Consider the following 18,660-nt stretch of genomic DNA (forward strand, 5'->3'; position numbering starts at 1 on the left):
AACGAGGAAAAAAGGTGCGGGGAACTCCCAACGTTTGCAAAAGGAAGTGAAAAAAGAAAATGTAGGAATACACACCCAACGGGGTCCTCAAACAGCCCAACGGGGAGTAAGCACGCTCATTGTCAGGATGGGAGATGAAGGGATGTTTGGAAGCGAGACACATTTTTTTTTTAATCTAACACTATACAAGTTCTCCCCCATCGTAAGATTTCCTTCAGAGGTTTTGGACTATATTGCTCAAGGCCACATGGCCCCATTACCATCTTAAGAAAACTCACCTCTGCCTTGCTGGTTTCTGCCTGCTAAATGTAACAAAGTCTCACTTGCATGACTTGATTTGCAAGGATGGAAAACAGATTAGATACTTCATATGTAGGAAAATGTTTACACAAGTTATCTAGTGGCTAACTGGTCCTGCATTCTCTCCCAATACTGTATATCGCGCATGTGGAACCTGTGGTTCTTCAGATTTTCCTGAAAGACAAACCCCCAAAACCTCAGCCAACAAATGGTAATGAGAGATGCTGGGAATTGCAGCTTAGCAATGTATAGAAGGCCCTGTGCTTTTCTAAACCCTCTACCCACTTATTTGGGAATCCCTTAACTTCAGTGAGGGACTTCTGAGAATGTTGGACTGTTACTGGAGCAATCAAATTAAACAGAATGCCTATTTTCTATAGACCAGCCTTCTGGGCTTGAATGCTCTCCTGATGCATGGCTTGCAGCTCCCAGAAGTGGCCGGCCAGCATGGCTGTTGCCGAAATTCTGAAAATTAAAAACTACACACCTCTGAACAGCACTCAAGGAAGGGATGCCTAATGTTCAGACCAAGCCTGCCCAATTTGTAGAAGGGAAGGGGCCATACTGAAAAATTAAAAATAATTGTAGGCTGCAAAGGAATAGCTAGCACGATGATCAGCTGTTTGGCAGCTAGTGGAGCAGCAGAAGTGATGGAGCTGGTGGTGTCAGTGAGGCCTGAGGTGCTCAGCAGGGCAGTGGTGGTAAATGTGACTTTTTAAAACTTGCCCATGGACTGCACAAGGCTACATGGTAGATCGCATGCAGCCTGTGGACCATATGTTGCGCAGGCCTAAATATAGACCAATGCCAGATTCTGGAACTTATCTCTTCAGTGGACTTAACCAACTCTCAAAGCCTAAACCATCATACTCAGGGAGGTTGCGGGTGTGGCAGGATTTTTGAAAGTTTGCATGTAGGATATGTTTAAATGTCATGTTCTAGGTTATCTTAACCTGGAAAAAGTTCCACTTCTACGATGATTCCCAGCAATAGTTTGATTGGGACAACTCACCCCTTTCCTGAATTTCTTATGTATGAATGCCCAGAAAAATACAATTGTCCCATTCATGCCAAGGAATTATCTTACTGACCAGCAGCATTTTCATATCCAGATGTCTATTATTGTTAGGTTCTGAATAGCTTTTTTTTATTGCATGCATGCATGCATGCATTCACAAATGTATATATTTCTCAGTAATTTCTCTTCCACATGGATAAGTATTGAATATATGGTTCAGCTTTTGCAGAAGGAAAAGATTCCAACATCTGTGTAAAATCTTAGTACAACATGACCCTCTTGTGCAACTTAATATTCAAAATTACTAATATCCCCCTATTAATATTGAAAGATTTGATTCTACAGATGCTTGCTGTCTTTTGCCTAAATTCAGATTACAGTGTGAACTGATTTGAGAAATCCTTCAATCAGTTAGCTGTCTTGCAGTTACAACTAATTTTAATTGGTTGAGCTATTTAGTGAAAAGCAATATGAAAATATATAATGAAATATGCTCAGAATTATTTCCTTTTATTTGACTTAACTAGACTTTTTAAAGAGTCTTACATGGAACTATATTTCCTATATTCTTGGAACCTCTTTATAAAAATATTTAATATTTATTTTATTTTTGTTTTATTTAGTAGCCTGAACAGCACAAGCAGTAACTTGAGGAGAAAATATTGTGAGGCAGAATGGATTACCACAAAAAACAGTTCCTGGATTACAAACCAAGAGCCCCTGAGAGCAACTTTCACCAGTCTTATCCTTCAGTTTCCTCACTCAGTTTTTCTGGGTCAGATTCCTCTTTTTCCTGAGATTCTTTCCCAGATTCTTCCTGTGTCTCTCCTTTCTTCTCAGTTTCTTCTTGATCTTCTCTTCCCTCCATCTGTTGCATCTCCCCATTCTCAGATGAAAGCACCTCTTCTCCCTCTTGGTTTACCACCTCTTTCATTCCTTCAGACCCAGTTTTCTCAGCTTCCTTCTTTTCTTGTATATCATCTGCATCTCTTTTGGGCTCTTCTTCCTCCAACTCTTCTTCTTCCTCCTCTTCTTCATCTTCTAATTCTGGGGAATAAATAGAATGTCCATGTTTATATGGACGCCCAGAGTCCCCTATTGTGGGGGAGATGGGCGGGGGAGAAATCCAAATCATCATCATCATCATCATCATCATCTGTCTCAGGTTTATGACTTGTCGCCTTGTTTCCATTTTACAGATTGTGATGATGAAGCTATGGGAAAGACAGGATTACTAAGGCAAAACCACAAAAAAAAAATGAGGCCAATTGCAAAGGGAAGATAAATGGATGGCTTTTGATTTCTGATTCAGAACTTTGAGGGCAGCTGTATTATTCTTTTGTGCCTTCCCTTACAATGTCTTGCTGTAATGCAACTGCTTTTTGACAGTGGGCACAGGGGTATGGGGATTCCTGACTTATTAGGAATAGAAGGGACAGGAGGTACACTCAGCAATCCTCAGATCTTCCTTCTAGGAAAGAAATGAAGAGTTCTGTACTGAATTAATGTATACCAACAGTGAAATGTAAACTTAAAATCAAATATAAAATATGTAGCCAATCAAAAGTAGGAAAATGTAGTGCTGCCTATCAACCAAGAATAAGAGACTGGGGAAATACTACCACCTACAGGTCAAGCTTTTCTACGCAGCTACAATGCTTATTCATTCACTTTTAATACATAATCCAAAATCATGGCATTCTAACATTTAATGTTGTCCCTTCAGTTTTTTTGAGATCTGATTATTATGTTTTAAATACAATTGTAGTGTTTATTTACAAGTGCAGGTAACAGAGACTTATCAGAGATTTTGTACTTTTAATTAAAAATTGTCTACTTGCACATTTTATCCTTTTTTATTTCCTTTTCAGCATGGTAGGATTAATAGTGCACTTCCTCTTTTAATTAATCTGCTTCTGATGACTGAACATTCTGAAATATTATTGACTGTTTCCTCTTTTTTCTATATCTGTTGAAAAATACAGCTGGAAAAATAGCATTCAGGTGCTAATGAAGCTGATGGCTATCACATTTACATTCACACTTATTGCTCTTTGTTTTCCTAGGAGACCACAAGCATCATAGTGTGCTAGAGACAGTCTTGATGTAATCTTGTTTTAATAGTTTCTAGATTTAAAATTTGAAACACAGTACCTTTTATTCAACTTTGAAATAAATTAGCAGTCCTATTGGCCCTCAGATGTCGATTCATAAACGGCTTTATAGGTTAACCCAAACAATTTCAGTTATACTGTAACCAATGCAGAGCCGCAGTATAGGTGCAGTATGCTCCCAAATTGGGAGCCAGTCAAGACACAGGGTGCCTCACCCTGGATTAAATGTAATTTCTGGATAGTATTTAAAGGCAGCCCCATGGAAAGCACGTTGCAATAGTCTCTGAGAATATTAGTTACTGTCACTAGGTCTGCCTGCACCAGGTAAAAACACAATTGGTGTACCAGCCAAAGCTGGTCAAAAGCTTCCCCAGCTACAGCCTCTACCTGGTGTTGAAGCAGAAGCCACAAGTCCAGAAGAACTAACACTTGGCACCAAAGGAGAACCCCAATGTACGAATGGCAACTCCATCTTCCTTGGGTTAAATTTGAACTGTTCTCTCCCATCCAGACTCTCACAGCCTGGACAAAAACATCAACAGAATCTTCCCCACAACCCAGGGTAGCAATATATATTTGGTATCATTAGCACACTAATGACACCATATCCCAAACTGTTGGATAACCTCTCACAATGATTTCATACAGATATTAAAGAGCTGGGGGGGGGGGGAATCCTGTGGTACCCCATAATTGAAGAGCCATCAAACTGACCTCTGTTCCCCACTACAACTGACTGAAAGCATCTATGGAGGAAGGCGTAGAACCTGGCAAAATACTGTATGTGTGAGGGAATGTATCTATGAGGAGGAGAGTGATGTGGGAGATCAAGGCTATCAAGAAGGAGGAGCTGCATTCCAGCAGGGGGAATGAGACAAAAGACAACACAGTCTGTGGGGGGAGGATGAGAAGAGTAAGAGAATCAGGATAGCCACTCCCTAGAATCTCCCAGGGTATATCCGCTAGTTGCTGTAGTATAGATTTAGTTTGGCAAGATTCTGTCTATAAGGTGTAAGCAAATAAAGGAACTGTACTCGACTGGACTGTTTCATTGTTGTTTTTGGGCTGGGCCTGACAGTATGCTTGGAATATTCTGTAGTCAACTTGGTACACATACCAACCTTTCAATTCATGCATCCTCTCAAGTCTCTGTTCTTCTTTCAACTCTTTGATGAACCCTTTGTTGGCTTCATCCAGAGCCTAGAAAAAATATAGTTTGAATGCCCAAGGGAAGCTTCAAGGAGGTTTTAGGAGATATTCTCCTCCCATACTTTCATTTGCTTCTTTAGTGTACAATCTACACATAGTAACGTTGCCATGAATACGCATACTTGTAAGATATGATTAACCACATAGAAGCAGAGGAATTGGAGTTGGAACCCTGTTTTGTTTCTTTAAAAAGAGTGGCACAAGGTAACTCACATCTATAAATCAAACCCAGTTATCTGGCATCTTCCAGGCATCAGAAAGGTGTCACAAGACTGTGGTGGTCATATGATTGGCAAACTAGGGAAACAATTAAGTTATTGGATTAGGTAAGTTGTGCAGCATGTGATGAGAGATTGAAGGAAACTGTAAGGGATCTTGACAAACACAGGCCCCAACCATACTAAGTTTTTTAGAACAGAAGAAAGCTTGTTGAGTTCTCCAACAATGGCCAGCCAACGATTTCTGGAAAGCCACAAGCAACCTATGAAAGCACTTATCTATCTGTATATCCCAATATTTTATTTACCTTTGTGTATAAAATACTACTTTTCCCTGAATATAACTAATTCTCTATTAAAACTAGTACTGCATTTCCTTTGATTTTTAGAATCAAAGGCATTGTGGCACAATGGAAGGATATTTTGCTTTCATAATAGCTTTTACCCAAATTTTAAGAAATCCTGTGGTCTTCTAGACTTACTATCTTCTTGAACAGGGGCATCAAACGTCATGTGCCATTTTACTTTCTCAAGCTCAGTGTAGTCATAAGCTGCACTTTGGGAAGTCCAAGCCTTAACTTGTCATGAAAAAAAATCAAGAATTATTGGTCCTAACCCTTCCTGCAGTTCTTACATTGCATTTGCCATTGTCACCTTCCATTTCTGTGTTACTTACAATGATAATTGCCTGCTGAGCTGCATCATTATGGACACGTTTTGCCTTCTCTAGAGCCTTTTCAAAGTATGTGACTGCAGACTGAAAGTCCTCCAGTTTCACTGTGAATTGATAAAGAGAAATTTACACAAAACACTGTACTTGTGATGCATTTCCAAACTTACTGAATACTGTATAGGAAACAGGATACCATCTAGTGTAAAAACTGCCCAGGATTTGTGTAGAATAGTATTTATTTGTTTTAATTTTTAAAGTCAATGATGTTTTTAATATTTCTATTCCTATAACAACAGAGTTCAATAGGAGATTATGTCCTTTTGAATGCAGGGATTAAAAGCAGTTCATTAACTGCTGAGCTGTCTCCCTGCAGCCTTTTAAAGTTTGAGTGATCACTATGTTTTCAAGACATAGAAGCAACCCTGTAATTTTGGAAATCAGATAGCAATCTAGTTTGCCTTTATTGTGAGTTGGACTCATTGGCATTTAACAGTGAGCATACACAAGATTGCCAATTTCTTGGCTGATAGAAGTTGCTGAGTTGAATAATAGGTGGCAACTCAGCACAGGTAATTTTCTCTGTCACAAGAAACTAACCACATCTGTAGAGATTCTCTTTTATATAGAGAATAATGATAAACGAGTTTCCATCGGAAAAGAAGCAGTAACTCTGCTGTGTAAAGGAGACCCAGTCCAGCTAGTAAAGATAAACATTTGTGTGCAGAGCTTGTGCAAAGCAAGTTACCTTGTGCTTGTGCCACCAACACACCACCGTTAAGCTGCCACTCAATGTCTCCCTCTTCCTCTGCACACTGCAAGGACTTTTCACCATAGTCTCGAGCCTCAGCTGCTTTGTTGAGTTCTAGGTAGCATCTGCCAATTTCATGGAATAACCAAGTTTTCTCCAAGTTACTCTTCACAAGAGGAATCTTCTCCTCCCAGCTTTGCAAAATAAAACAGAAATGTACAGATTTATTTTTGGAAAACAGATTTGTTTACAGAAAATAAATCTGGCCTTTAAAAGTATTATTCTAGACTCCCATAGATCTTCTGCCAAGCCCAGCACTACAGTATATTCAGCACTCCTAGGATCAACTCTTGATTTCCATTTTCATATAGTTGTTACTGATGATTACAGGTCTCCTAAGGGTGGATCCTGAGATTCAAGATTAGAGATTATGATTAAAGTGGTGGGGCCTCATAGTCTGAGGGAGAGATGACTGATATCTGTCATAGTTGGGAGTTGGCAGCTAAGAGCTCAAAGAAGCAAACCTTAGCTTTCATCAGGCATGGGGATTATACAAGAATCCCTATCCTCAGACCTATTGCTAGTTAATATCATCCATGTATGGTGAGCCAATTTTCAGAAAAAAACTAGTTTCAAATATTCATAATAATAACAGTATCTTTATTTAGTAGTCTCAGCCTATAACATTAAACTCTCGGCATCCCCTCACTCTTTGGGACATTCACTAGATTAGGAGTGAGAGGTCTGTATTCCTCCCAATTATTTTATAACTGTATGTTGACTAGGGCTGATGGGACTTAGCATTTGGAGGCTACAGGTTCCCACTACCCTGGATTCCCATCCTTTACCCTTGGTAGAAATCAGTTCTAACAGCTGTTAATGTATCATTACTTTTCTTGAACTGATACTGCTTTTCTTGATCTGTGGGCATGTTGTTATGAAATCCTTAGTCCTCCAAACAAAAAGTTGTAGCAGTAAAACAGTTTCAATTTTTAACCAGGTAAAATTAAAGTAGGACAAAGTGGTCAGGTTAAGACTATTACTGCAGAAGGCAAAAGGCCTTATCAGTATTTGACTTCCACATACGTGTCAATGGCTTCCTGAAAGCTGCCCATACGGGCATACACCCGACCAATGTTGTCAAGGGCTCTGGAGATGGCATCAGTCAGGTTGCTGCAAGAAAAGCAAAAGCAAACAATCTGAAATATGGGATGTTATTTCAAAATATTCCATCTGCCATCACCAACCCTGGATGTTATCTCTAGTGCATTTATAGTGCACTATGAATGTGTATAGTACTTTACCCCTGCTTCCACCAAAGTTGCCTAACTCTGCTTTAAACAGTACAGACAAGGGACCCCAATTTCAAGTAGTAGAGTGAATTTGGAATATCATGTGGCTTTTTAAGGTGTTACAAGAACAAATCAGTTATACAATAACTGATAAAAACAGAAGAGACTAAGGAAAACAATTACATGATATGATTTTTTAAATTATTTGTTAAGAACTTATTTATAAAAACTTAATCTTTTTTTCTCTCATATGTTTAAGGAGAGCAGTATGTTAAGGATAATGATTCAACCTTTTTTTCATGGTTAATCCTGAATATTTTAATTGCTGGAGAGTGAAATCACAGTAGAAATACAGTGGTACCTCGGGATACGAACGCCTCTACTAACGAACATTTCGGGTTACGACCAGCTTCAGCAGGAAAATTTTACCTCGGGTTACAAACTCGCCTCGACTTACGAACCAGATCTGCGGCCATTTTCCCTGCTGCCACGCGGTCGCGGCTTCCTGTGGGCGAGGTCGCGGTAGCAAGGAGACGTTCAATGAGGCTTGTGGTGTGTTTTGCGGTGTTTTGCGAAGGTTTTTGGTGTGCGTGTTAGCATGGCTCCAAAGAAAATGCAGAGCAGGCTTGGCGGGAGTCAGGCTCTGAAGAGAAAATTGCCTTGGGTTGCGACCAAATTCGGGCGGAGGGCGGAACGGATTAACCGGATTTACATTGAACCCTATGGGGAAATTCGCCTCGGGTTGCGACCAAATTCAGAGGGCGGACCGGATTAACCAGATTTACACTGAACCCTATGGGAAACTTTACCTCGACTTGAGACCAACTCGAATTGCAACCAGAGTCACGGAACGGATTAAGTTCGTATCCCGAGGTACCACTGTAATTTGACTCAGTCATATGATTAACCCAAAATTACAGTTTTATGATGAATCTTGGAATTAGTGTCCCTAAATCAGAAAATGTCACTAAAGGGCCTCAGCAATTGAGAGAGAGAATAGTACAGTGGAAAACTCCAGTTACTTTTATCTTTTTTAACCCCTCCACTGCAAATCACTCTTAAGTCAAGTTAATAGAGATACTGCAGGGAAGTTAGACAGGGTGGACAGGGCAGACTTGTCTAGCAATGGAGACTTTCCTCCAAGAAGCTCAGGAGAGATGCGTACACTGGTGTGCTGATCACACACAGTCTTCTGACCATTAACAAACTAAAACATCCTAATCCCTTGGGTAATTTTGCTTTTCTCAGAAAAGACAAAAACAGGTTGATTGCTTCTTTCCTACTTTTCTTTTGCAATATCTAGATCCAGCCGGTGGCTCTGCAAAGCTGCCATCATGTTCCCCATCTCAATATGAGCATTTCCAATGCAACTGTAAAGATTTCCAACCAGCTCACTCCTGTTGGGGATCTCATCATCAGACCAGCCCTGGATTTTTTTCAGTACATGCTCAGCTTTCTGGCAACTTCTTTCAGGGCAGCCACTGGTCAGCACTTAGGAGGGAAAAAAACTGCATGAGCAAATGAGATATGCTAATCAAGCATACATACACTGAAACAATGCACAGAAACGTATTGAACACGAACTATCAAATTTGTTCTCAGCAGATTTGGGGATAATACCTAATTTAGGTGGTGTTGAAAAGAATCTGGATAAGTTCAAGAAAGATAGGACAATTAATGGCCATTAGAGTTGATGACTATATAACTTCCTGGATCACAGGCAATATAGCTCAATTCCAGCAAGAAAAATCTTAGATATCTCCATGCATGGTTGTAGATTATATATGGACGATTATAATGAAATATAGTAATCTTTTATTGCATCTGTATTGTACTGTATTGCTGCTTTACTCTTTTTTTCCCCCTATTTTCTTTTTCTGTTTAATTAATAAAAGCCCTCCAAAACCCCTCCATGCATGAGAACTTCATGAACAAACCTGGTTGGGTAATGAGTGACACAGAATGCTAGACTAGATGAGCCAGCTGGGTTTCTCTTATATTCTTAAATCTGCCTGGAGGTCAAATTTTTTGATACATTTCACATACATCTGAAAAAATAATTCTCTCACAAAACAATGCCAAAAGGGTCAACAGAAATTCAGGTAATATCTAAAATGGATGTTGGAGTCTGCTACTATTAGCAGAAATACTATTTTTTTTGGCTAAAGTTAATTATCAGAGCTCTCCTTTCAAACAATAAAAATGATTTGACTAAATAAATCTAAGAGAAAAATATGGTGTGCTACCACTAGGTGGAGATCAGTCTGAGGCTATAGGATTTAGTTTTATTTATTTATTTATATATCACATTTACCGGTATATAGCCACCCATCTCACACAAAGTGACTCTGGCTGGCGTACAACAGTTAAATAAAATAACAAATAGATAAAAACAATCATTATAAAAGATTAAAACGTGATTATTAAAATACAACATCATCAAAAAGTTTAAACATTTTAAATTTTAAAATATACAAACCCCACAGAGAGAATATTAATCATAGTGGAGCCATCTAAGAATGTCTCTGGTTCCCAAAGACCCCCAGGCCTGATGACATAACCATGTCTTGGGGGACTTCCTAAACGACAGCAGGGAAGGGGCAAGCCTCACTTCAGGGGGGAAAATGTTCCACAAGGAGGGAGCCACTAATATTTTAGTAGTTCTCAGAAGAACAAGAGGTATCACTCAAATAACCTACTAATAAGTGCTGAGGACTTTGTCTTTTTTAGTAAGAAATAATGACTCTATATACCAAAATATTCCATTCTATATGTTAAGAGGTTACATATATTTTACATACAGTATATTACTTCAAAGAATTGACAAAATAAAGAAGAAATTGGAGGGTTGAGACAGCACATAAGCAACCCCATTAATAAACTCTAACTGGTCCCCATTTTCACCTGAGCCACCTACGCATATCAATGTCCTCCATGCTCTTTAGTATGTATCTTGCCACCTCAGAGGGCTTCCTCTTTTGATCTCGGGCCCATCTTTTCAACATAAGCTTGCGATCTCTGATTCGGGCATAAATAGGTTTCTGCTGCTGCCAGAAATCTGTGCGAGTGTCCAGGTAGGAAAGACCTTCCTGGAGTAGGTCTCCAACAGTTACTCCCTGCTTGGTAACACTTTTGATCAACTCTGCAAGAAAGCCAGAGGCAAAAATAGACAGGGTGAGTTATTATCAGTATATAATTGGGGATTGTGTATGTGTATGTGTATGTGTATGTGTATCTATCTATCTATCTATCTATCTATCTATCTATCTATCTATCTATCTATCTATCTATCTACATACATACATACACATACACATACACATACACATACACGCAATCCTGTTGATGTTAAAATACTGTATTTTGTTAATTCAGGGTACTCTTCTCAAAGGTGATTTCCTCTAGAAATATATTCCAATTCCAGACACTTCTAAAGGAGAAGTTACTTGGAGAAAAACTTCCAAAGACTGATATAATGGTCAAAGAGATCTATGGGAGGAAAATGCAGTTTTTCTCCACAACTAGCAAGCATGAAGATAAGCCACAATATACTTATGAAAGAAGCCTGCAGGGAAAACAATCTGAATTTCCTTAGAAAAATATTTCAGTCCCTTTTTAAATTATTATTAAAGCAAAGTAATGCCACTGAAATACAAATAACCAAAGTCAAAATCCATGCAGATATCAATACAAAATGTTTGGAGTAAAGTGACTGCTTAGATAAGTAAATCTTACAGGCATAATATGGGGCTGATCTCTCTGGAAACAAAACTGGCCTCTGTGATATGCAGGGTTTATATGGATAAGGCTGGCATGCCATCTGAGTCTTCCTGAGCAGAAGCAGCTGATCAGCCAATGGTCATACTAGCTAGGGACTGTGAGAACAAAAGTCTAACATATCTAGCAGAACCAGATTGGGTGTAGGCTGTCTTAGAATCTATAAAAATATGCAAGTTTTCAAATTATCTAGAATACAGGTAGTCCCCAGTTTAAGAATGAGTTCCATTCCCAAAGTCTGTCCTTAAGTCAAATGTGTATGTAAGCCAGAACAGTAACATTGTATAATACTGTATTAAGTAGTATTGTGTAATGAACTCAAACATTGGGCATTTAATTTGAATCACTGTGTATTTAACTCGGATTTTGCTACAATAGGCTCTGTTCTTAACTTTCTCTTTCATCTTTAAACCGAGTGTTCTTAGGGACTACCTGTGCTTCATCAGGCAAAGATGATGAATCAAGTGCTGCTTACCTGATTTATCTAGCACTAGTTCACAATGACTTTGCTAGGTCTGCTACCAATATCACATGTCTTCCACTGGAGATGTTAGGGACTGAGTATAATGGCCTGGTTTACAAATAATGCTAAATCATAAATTATAGTTTGCAAGCCATAATGCTGGGCACAAACATTGTACTAAATCAAAACCAAATCACTTTATGGTTTAATGCATATATGAGCCTAACTTCTGCAAAGGAATTGTAATGATGCTGATCTGTAGTATCACCATACCTAACAGGCTTAAAACAATAGAAAAAAAGCACACTGAATCGGTACACATATAATAGGAAACTCTGGGTAGTACAGTAAGAAGCTAAGGGATCATACATTTCTTCTTCCCCTTCTGTGCTACATTTATCTTCATCCTTTTCTGGTTTGAAATAAACCAGGAAAATCAGGATTAACCCCTAGTTTTCCAGAAAAATAAAACTACAGTTTGCTTGTTAAGATGAAATTATAACTATTGTTTGCCTCAAATCAGGTTCAGCAGAAAGGAATCAAAGTGTGTGATTTGGTGTTTGAGCCATCCTATCTGAGCATACCAGCATCAGAATACTATCTCACAAAGCCTCATAATGGTCAACCTCTTTCCCTTCAAGAACCCCTTCCATGGTAACTTGTCAACTGAGGAAACTGCATATTGCAGAGGATTTTTAAACGTGTTAAAATATGCATGTACTTTACATGGGCACTAGCAAGCTTTTGCATTTTGCTATCATCCCCTCACAAATTTTATATGCCTTAACTATGAAGCAGTTTTAGCACTGCACATTGCAGAAGAAGATGAATAAACTGGACAAGAAATTGCTTTCCTGAAAACCCCAATCAGCTTCACAGGGGCTTGTAAGAGACAGACAACCTAATGAGGTGTGCTGTTCTGAGGTTCCCAGGTCCAGCACTATCCAAATGCATTAAATGAAAACCTTCATCCTTGAGCAGCTTTTCCAGAAAAGCCTTGTCAACATAGAGCTCTCCCAGGAGCTGCCGTTCCATCTTCTCATTCCTCACAGGTGCCTGTTGTTTACTTTGGTACTTTGCATCCTTTTTGATGTGGAGCTTCTGTTTTGCTCTTTTACTCTGTCATAAAAAAGAAAAACAAACTTTACAAGGTCAATTTTTTTTTAAATTTCTCCTTTCTCTGCAGCACTATTTTTTGAGAAAGGAAGAACAAGGAGCCCTGGAAAATAGCAAGGCTGTCTCTCAAATTGAATAGCTCCAGCAGCATAGATTAAAGCAAACTGAAAATTTCAGATTGAAAAGGAAAGAGGGTTTCCAGAACTTGAGAGGTTTGGGATAATATGATTAAAAACTCAAAAACTATACCAATCTATGCTCTCATGCAGCATGGAGATTCAGAGTACGAATTGTGAGCAGGGAAGTCCTTATCTTATTCATCTATTACTTCACTATGCAACTTGCTCCAAAACACCCATTTTAAGGAGATAATGATACTCCCCTATCTTAGGAAGTTTTTTCTGGATGCTTAGGTAATGTATATGAAGCTATTTAGTTTGGAGAAACAGTTGACAAGAATAAAAAGAAATAGATAAATATTTGGTACTTTCAAAATCCTACTTAAATGAAGGGAATTTAAGAATGTAGTTGGGACTTAATTCACAGTCTAGGCAAAGTGAAGGGCTTTTAAAGTGTGATTATTATTCTCGTGGCCTTCTGTTCTGACATTGTTGTGTTCTCCGTGATGCCTTCTCTGTTTTTTTCCCCATCAAAATATTGTATGAATAATGGAATATTATATATTTCAGATCAGGTATAGGCAATACAGTATCATGGACACTAGTGCACCCCAGCACCATCATTAGAGCCCAACACTTAGGAAATTGTTTCCTAGGAGATCAAGTAGCTCAGGAAGAATAACTGATCAAATATTGTATTGTGCAGAAACAAGTAATTAGTTATTTTAATTATGTTTTTTTTTAATTTCCCACCCTCCTTGATACAATATTCATAGTATAAACTATCTACAAATGGATAGGATGGAAGCAGCCTTCAGGGGAATGGAGATATTGCCTATGGAATAAGATTCATTTTCACTACTGGTCGCACATATTTTGGTGCAAGAAAAAGGCCAATGAACTGCAAACCGCACCATCCTCATTATCTAAGTTGCCCCAGTGCCTTGAAACCCATTCCATTGTCTCTGTTTACTCCTAAAGTAGGCACCAGACAATCACTTTGGAAAAAGCTGGAGAGATCATACCTCTGCCTGGCGACTCAGAAAGTAGAGGTCCGCTCTATTCTCCAGTTTCACGGAAGATGGGCCTACAAATAGAGAAGGTACCAGCCAAGAGGTCAGGAAGACCCTACAAACCACCTACTGCAAATAGCAGGAGGCAAAATGTGAGAAAGAAAGCATACAAACCTCATAAAGAAAAACATTTCAACCCTCTGATAATTTTATTTCCCCTTTTTCAATGTTCTTATTTTTCTTGAAATAACATGGTTTAGAATATCACAAAATATTTCAAGTGTGGATGAGCCACAGTTTTGTATAATGGCATATTATATTTTATTTCCCCAAGGTATTTTCCCCAAGGTATCACTGTTACCTTATCTGAATAGAGAGCCAGTGTGGTGCAATGCAATGTTGAACTAGGACCAGAAAGACCCTGCTTGAAGTCCACCATCCACCATAGAAACTCAGTGGGTGATTTTAGGTCAATCACTGTCTCTCAGTGCAAATTATTCAAAAGATTGTTACTTTAGGGAAAAACGTGAAGAGGGAATACTATGTATGGCCCCTTGAGTTCTTGAAAGAAAGGCAATCTAACAAATACATTGAGGATAGACCCTGAATCTTTTTCAGAAGGATTTTGAAAATATCTTGTTTCTTTCCATTAGAAATATGGGAAATAATAATGAGATGGGCTATAAAAAACTTCCAATTGCAAAAGTTCTTCTGGAAGGCTTACATACATTTAATTAATAGTTTATTTGGGTTGGTAATAAATACAAATAAAAAAGAACAAAAAGGATTCTTTGGTTTATTTCCTTTTTGCAGAAGTGAAGACCATGTATTATATAAAGTCCTCACACAACACATTGCTTGACTGTTTTGGGTATTTTTTTCTTCATACGTTTTCTACCAAACTCAAGTCCAGATAATGCCTGCCAGATAAAATAAAATAACCTCATATCCAAAGAAAATCATATTGCTTACTTCCAACTGAATTTTCAATTGCTTCCTTGGACTTCTGAATGCCTAGCCTGAATTTCTGCAACTCAGGGCGGAGCTTGTGCCCCCGATGATAGAAGACCAAAGCAAATTCAAAATCGCCCATGGTGTACAAGGCTTCTGCTTTTTGATACAGTCCCTGTAACAGAAAGGAAAACTATTGGACTGAGAAAAGAACAATTGTGTTATATATTGTATATGCAAGTGAACAGCATGTACCTATATTTGTCTCAGCATCTGATAATTTGCCAGATGTGACCAATCGGAAGAATCTGAGCATGATCCAGGAATCTTTCCCCTCCTCCATTCCCAACTTTATACTGTTTTATTTAATTAGTTCTTTTTAAGAAACCATCCTCCAATTTATCCCTTTTCACTTTTAACTTGCATTGCTTTCAGTATGATTTTCTAACCTGGTAATTTATTGTTTTTTTCTGAACTGGGAAAAAAACATAACTTCCTTCCAACAACAACAACCTAGATATCCAATGATAAATTTTTAAACCTCTTAGGTTTGGAACAGGTATCTCTGTTTACCTTAGTAAATTCTTTGTCAGTAGCCAGAGAGGCTTCTGCATCCTTCAGGGCATTTTCTGTATCTCCAAGTCTCAAGTAGCATTTTGAACGAGCAACAAGGCAGTTCCTGTTACCAGGTTGAAGCTGTAAGGCCTAACACATAACAACAATTGTTTTCAACTTCCTTCATATTATCTCTGGTGAAAACAGGGATATGTTTCTTATATCTATATTCTATGATATCATTTGTAAGCTGCACTCTGTTATTACATATTGCTAAACTCGGGATGTTATGATAATTTAATCTGCAGTATTTACCCTTTCATATGGCTTACGTACCATACCCTTTACAGTGGGGCAAAAAAGTATTTAGTCAGCCACCAATTGTGCAAGTTCTCCCACTTAAAAAGATGAGAGAGGCCTGTAATTTTCATCATAGGTATACCTCAACTAGAAAAAAAAATCCAGAAAATCAGAAAAACATTGTCTGATTTTTAAAGAATTTATTTGCAAATCATGGTGGAAAATAAGTATTTGGTCACCTACAAACAAGCAAGATGTCTGGCTCTCACAGACCTGTAACTACTTCTTTAAGAGGCTCCTCTGTCCTCCACTCGTTACCTGTAGTAATGGCACCTGTTTGACCTTGTTATCAGTATAAAAGACACCTGTCCCCAACCTCAAACAGTCACACTCCAAACTCCACTATGGCCAAGATCAAAGAGCTGTCGAAGGACACCAGAAAGAAAATTGTAGACCTGCACCAGGCTGGGAAGACTGGATCTGCAATAGGCAAGCCGCTTGGTGTGAAGAAATCAACTGTGGGAGCAATAATTAGAAAATGGAAGACATACAAGACCACTGATAATCTCCCTTGATCTGGGGCTCCATGCAAGATCTCACCCCATTGGGTCAAAATGATCACAAGAATGGTGAGCAAAAATCCCAGAACCACATGGGGGGACCCAGTGAATGACCTGCAGAGAGCTGGGACCAAAGTAATGAAGGCTACCATCAGTAACACACTATGCCGCCAGGGACTCAAATCCTGCAGTGGCATATGTGTCCCCCTGCTTAACCCAGTACATGTCTGGGCCTGTCTGAAGTTTGCTAGAGAGCATTTGGATGATCCAGAAGAGGATTGGGAGAATGTCATATGGTCAGATGAAACCAAAGTAGAACGTTTTGGTCTAAACTCAACTCGTGTTTGGAGGAGAGAGAATGCTGAGTTGCATCCAAAGAACACCATACCTACTGTGAAGCATGGGGGTGGAAACATCATGCTTTGGGGCTGTTTTTCTGCAAAGGGACCAGGACGACTGATCCATGTAAAGGAAAGAATGAATGGGGCCATGTATCATGAGATTTTGAGTGAACACCTCCTTCCATCAGCAAGGGCATTGAAGATGAAACGTGGCTGGGTCTTTCAGCATGACAATGATCCCAAACACACTGCCCGGGCAACGAAGGAGTGGCTTCGTAAGAAGCATTTCAAGGTCCTGGAGTGGCCTAGCCAGTCTCCAGATCTCAACCCCATGGAAAACCTTTGGAGGGAGTTGAAAGTCCGTGTTGCCCAGCGACAGCCCCAAAACATCACTGCTCTAGAGGAGATCTGCATGGAGGAATGGGCCAAAATACCAGCAACAGTGTGTGAAAACCTTGTGAAGACTTACAGAAAACGTTTGACCTCTGTCATTGCCAACAAAGGATATATAACAAAGTATTGAGATGAACTTTTGATATTGACCAAATACTTATTTTCCACCATGATTTGCAAATAAATTCTTTAAAAATCAGACAACGTGATTTTCTGGATTTTTTCCCCCATTTTGTCTCTCATAGTTGAGGTATACCTATGATGAAAATTACAGGCCTCTCTCATCTTTTTAAGTGGGAGAACTTGCACAATTGGTGGCTGACTAACTACTTTTTTGCCCCACTGTATATGAGTGCCATGAAAAATCCTTTCTCTCCCACATTTTCTTCTTTCATCCTTTTCTCTCATTTGTGTCTACAGAAAGAAGATCTACTACCTAACCTAACAGAAGAATAAAGGAAACATGATAGTGCTGCAACATGCACATTTCGTTTTGAGATTTGATTTTCCTAGCTCGAGCTGATGAGAAAGTTCCACCTCAAAGATATGAGTGAGCACAGAGCTAGCTGGAAAATAAACAGGAATGTATGGTTTTTTTATGTTAATTGTTACAGCCTTTGGAAATTCGCAGTACCTTATGGGCTGAATAGCCTCTCCCATACTGCCTTCTCTACTTGGATAGCATATCTGGATAGCAAAAATCCGGACAACCATTAGAGGGCAGTAAAAGCAGGCAGAAAATTCTAACTTTTTGCTGCCCTTAATGGTCACCTGGAGCTCAGATACCACAGCCCAATTTGCTACCTCCTTCCAGCTACAATGTCCCGTTGCTGTAGCTCTTCCCCAGTCAGTTCTCAATGCACAGAATTTGACTTCTTCCATCACATCTGGGGACCTGATCTGGCTACCTGGATCTCCAGCCTGCCATGCAGTTCCTCTGGTAACCTGGGGCCTCTCTCAGTGGCAGCTGTCCCACAGGGCTGTTGCTGTGCGGAGGGTATCAAACGAGGCTCATGCAATTCCCCTTCGTGGGATTCCCGCCCAAGTATTACCCCTTCCCCGTCCTCGGTCATCTGCCTGCCTGCCTGCCTGCCTGCCTGCCTGCTCAGGAGGCAGACTCGTTTCTCCCCTCCCCTCTAGCGACTTCTCCGAATATCCACATAGCGAGTTCTCAGTTCTCACGTAAGTGTAGTAGGACAGCGCTTTGGCGAGCTCCCCGCGCCGGCTAAGCATGGTTCCTTCCGCCATGAGGCTGGGAAAAGTCCCACGCAAAGTCTCCCCCTCGCTGTCCCCCATCTTGGAAGCAGGCAAAGCCGAGGAGGACGCGACGCAGTTGCCTCGCAACTTGCAGCCTAGCAACCGCAGTACTTCCGGAAATCCGACGGGAAGCCGAAGGGATCAAAGAGTTTTAAAACCCTGGAAGAAGATGCTTCAGTAGCTTCGGGGCTGTACAGTAGTAGGATTATCATACACAAATCTGAACGACCACTAGATGGCTTG

At 39.6% G+C, this 18,660-nt stretch overlaps 1 protein-coding gene across 1 annotated transcript; it reads right to left on the bottom strand.

Moving 5' to 3' along the window:
- Positions 1-1,749: 1,749 nt before the first annotated feature.
- ODAD4 (outer dynein arm docking complex subunit 4) lies at positions 1,750-18,456 on the bottom strand. The gene is made up of 12 exons (XM_088143253.1): positions 18,343-18,456; positions 15,585-15,716; positions 15,033-15,186; positions 14,073-14,134; positions 12,778-12,931; positions 10,490-10,714; positions 8,856-9,063; positions 7,367-7,453; positions 6,278-6,474; positions 5,536-5,636; positions 4,554-4,632; positions 1,750-2,365 (listed from the first exon to the last, which is right to left on the bottom strand). Exons 1-12 carry the CDS (start codon positions 18,454-18,456, stop codon positions 2,061-2,063), a joined length of 1,818 nt encoding a protein of 605 aa, XP_087999379.1. The 3' UTR covers positions 1,750-2,060.
- Positions 18,457-18,660: the final 204 nt, after the last annotated feature.

Source organism: Python bivittatus, unplaced genomic scaffold (genome assembly GCF_059951505.1).
Source record: "Python bivittatus isolate LINGU-HERP-01145 unplaced genomic scaffold, Pbiv_v1 ctg000410_np1212, whole genome shotgun sequence".
NCBI lineage: Eukaryota > Metazoa > Chordata > Lepidosauria > Squamata > Pythonidae > Python > Python bivittatus.

Bases quoted from the DNA above. Each gene is read 5' to 3' on its own strand.
- ODAD4 (XM_088143253.1), bottom strand. From the start codon at position 18,456: ATGGGGGACAGCGAGGGGGAGACTTTGCGTGGGACTTTTCCCAGCCTC. The intron at 15,187-15,584 runs GTAAACAGAGAT...TTTCTGTTACAG, and splicing joins CTGACAAAGAATTTACTAAG to GGACTGTATCAAAAAGCAGA. The intron at 9,064-10,489 runs GTAGGTGGCTCA...TTCCCTCCTAAG, and splicing joins CATGGAGGACATTGATATGC to TGCTGACCAGTGGCTGCCCT.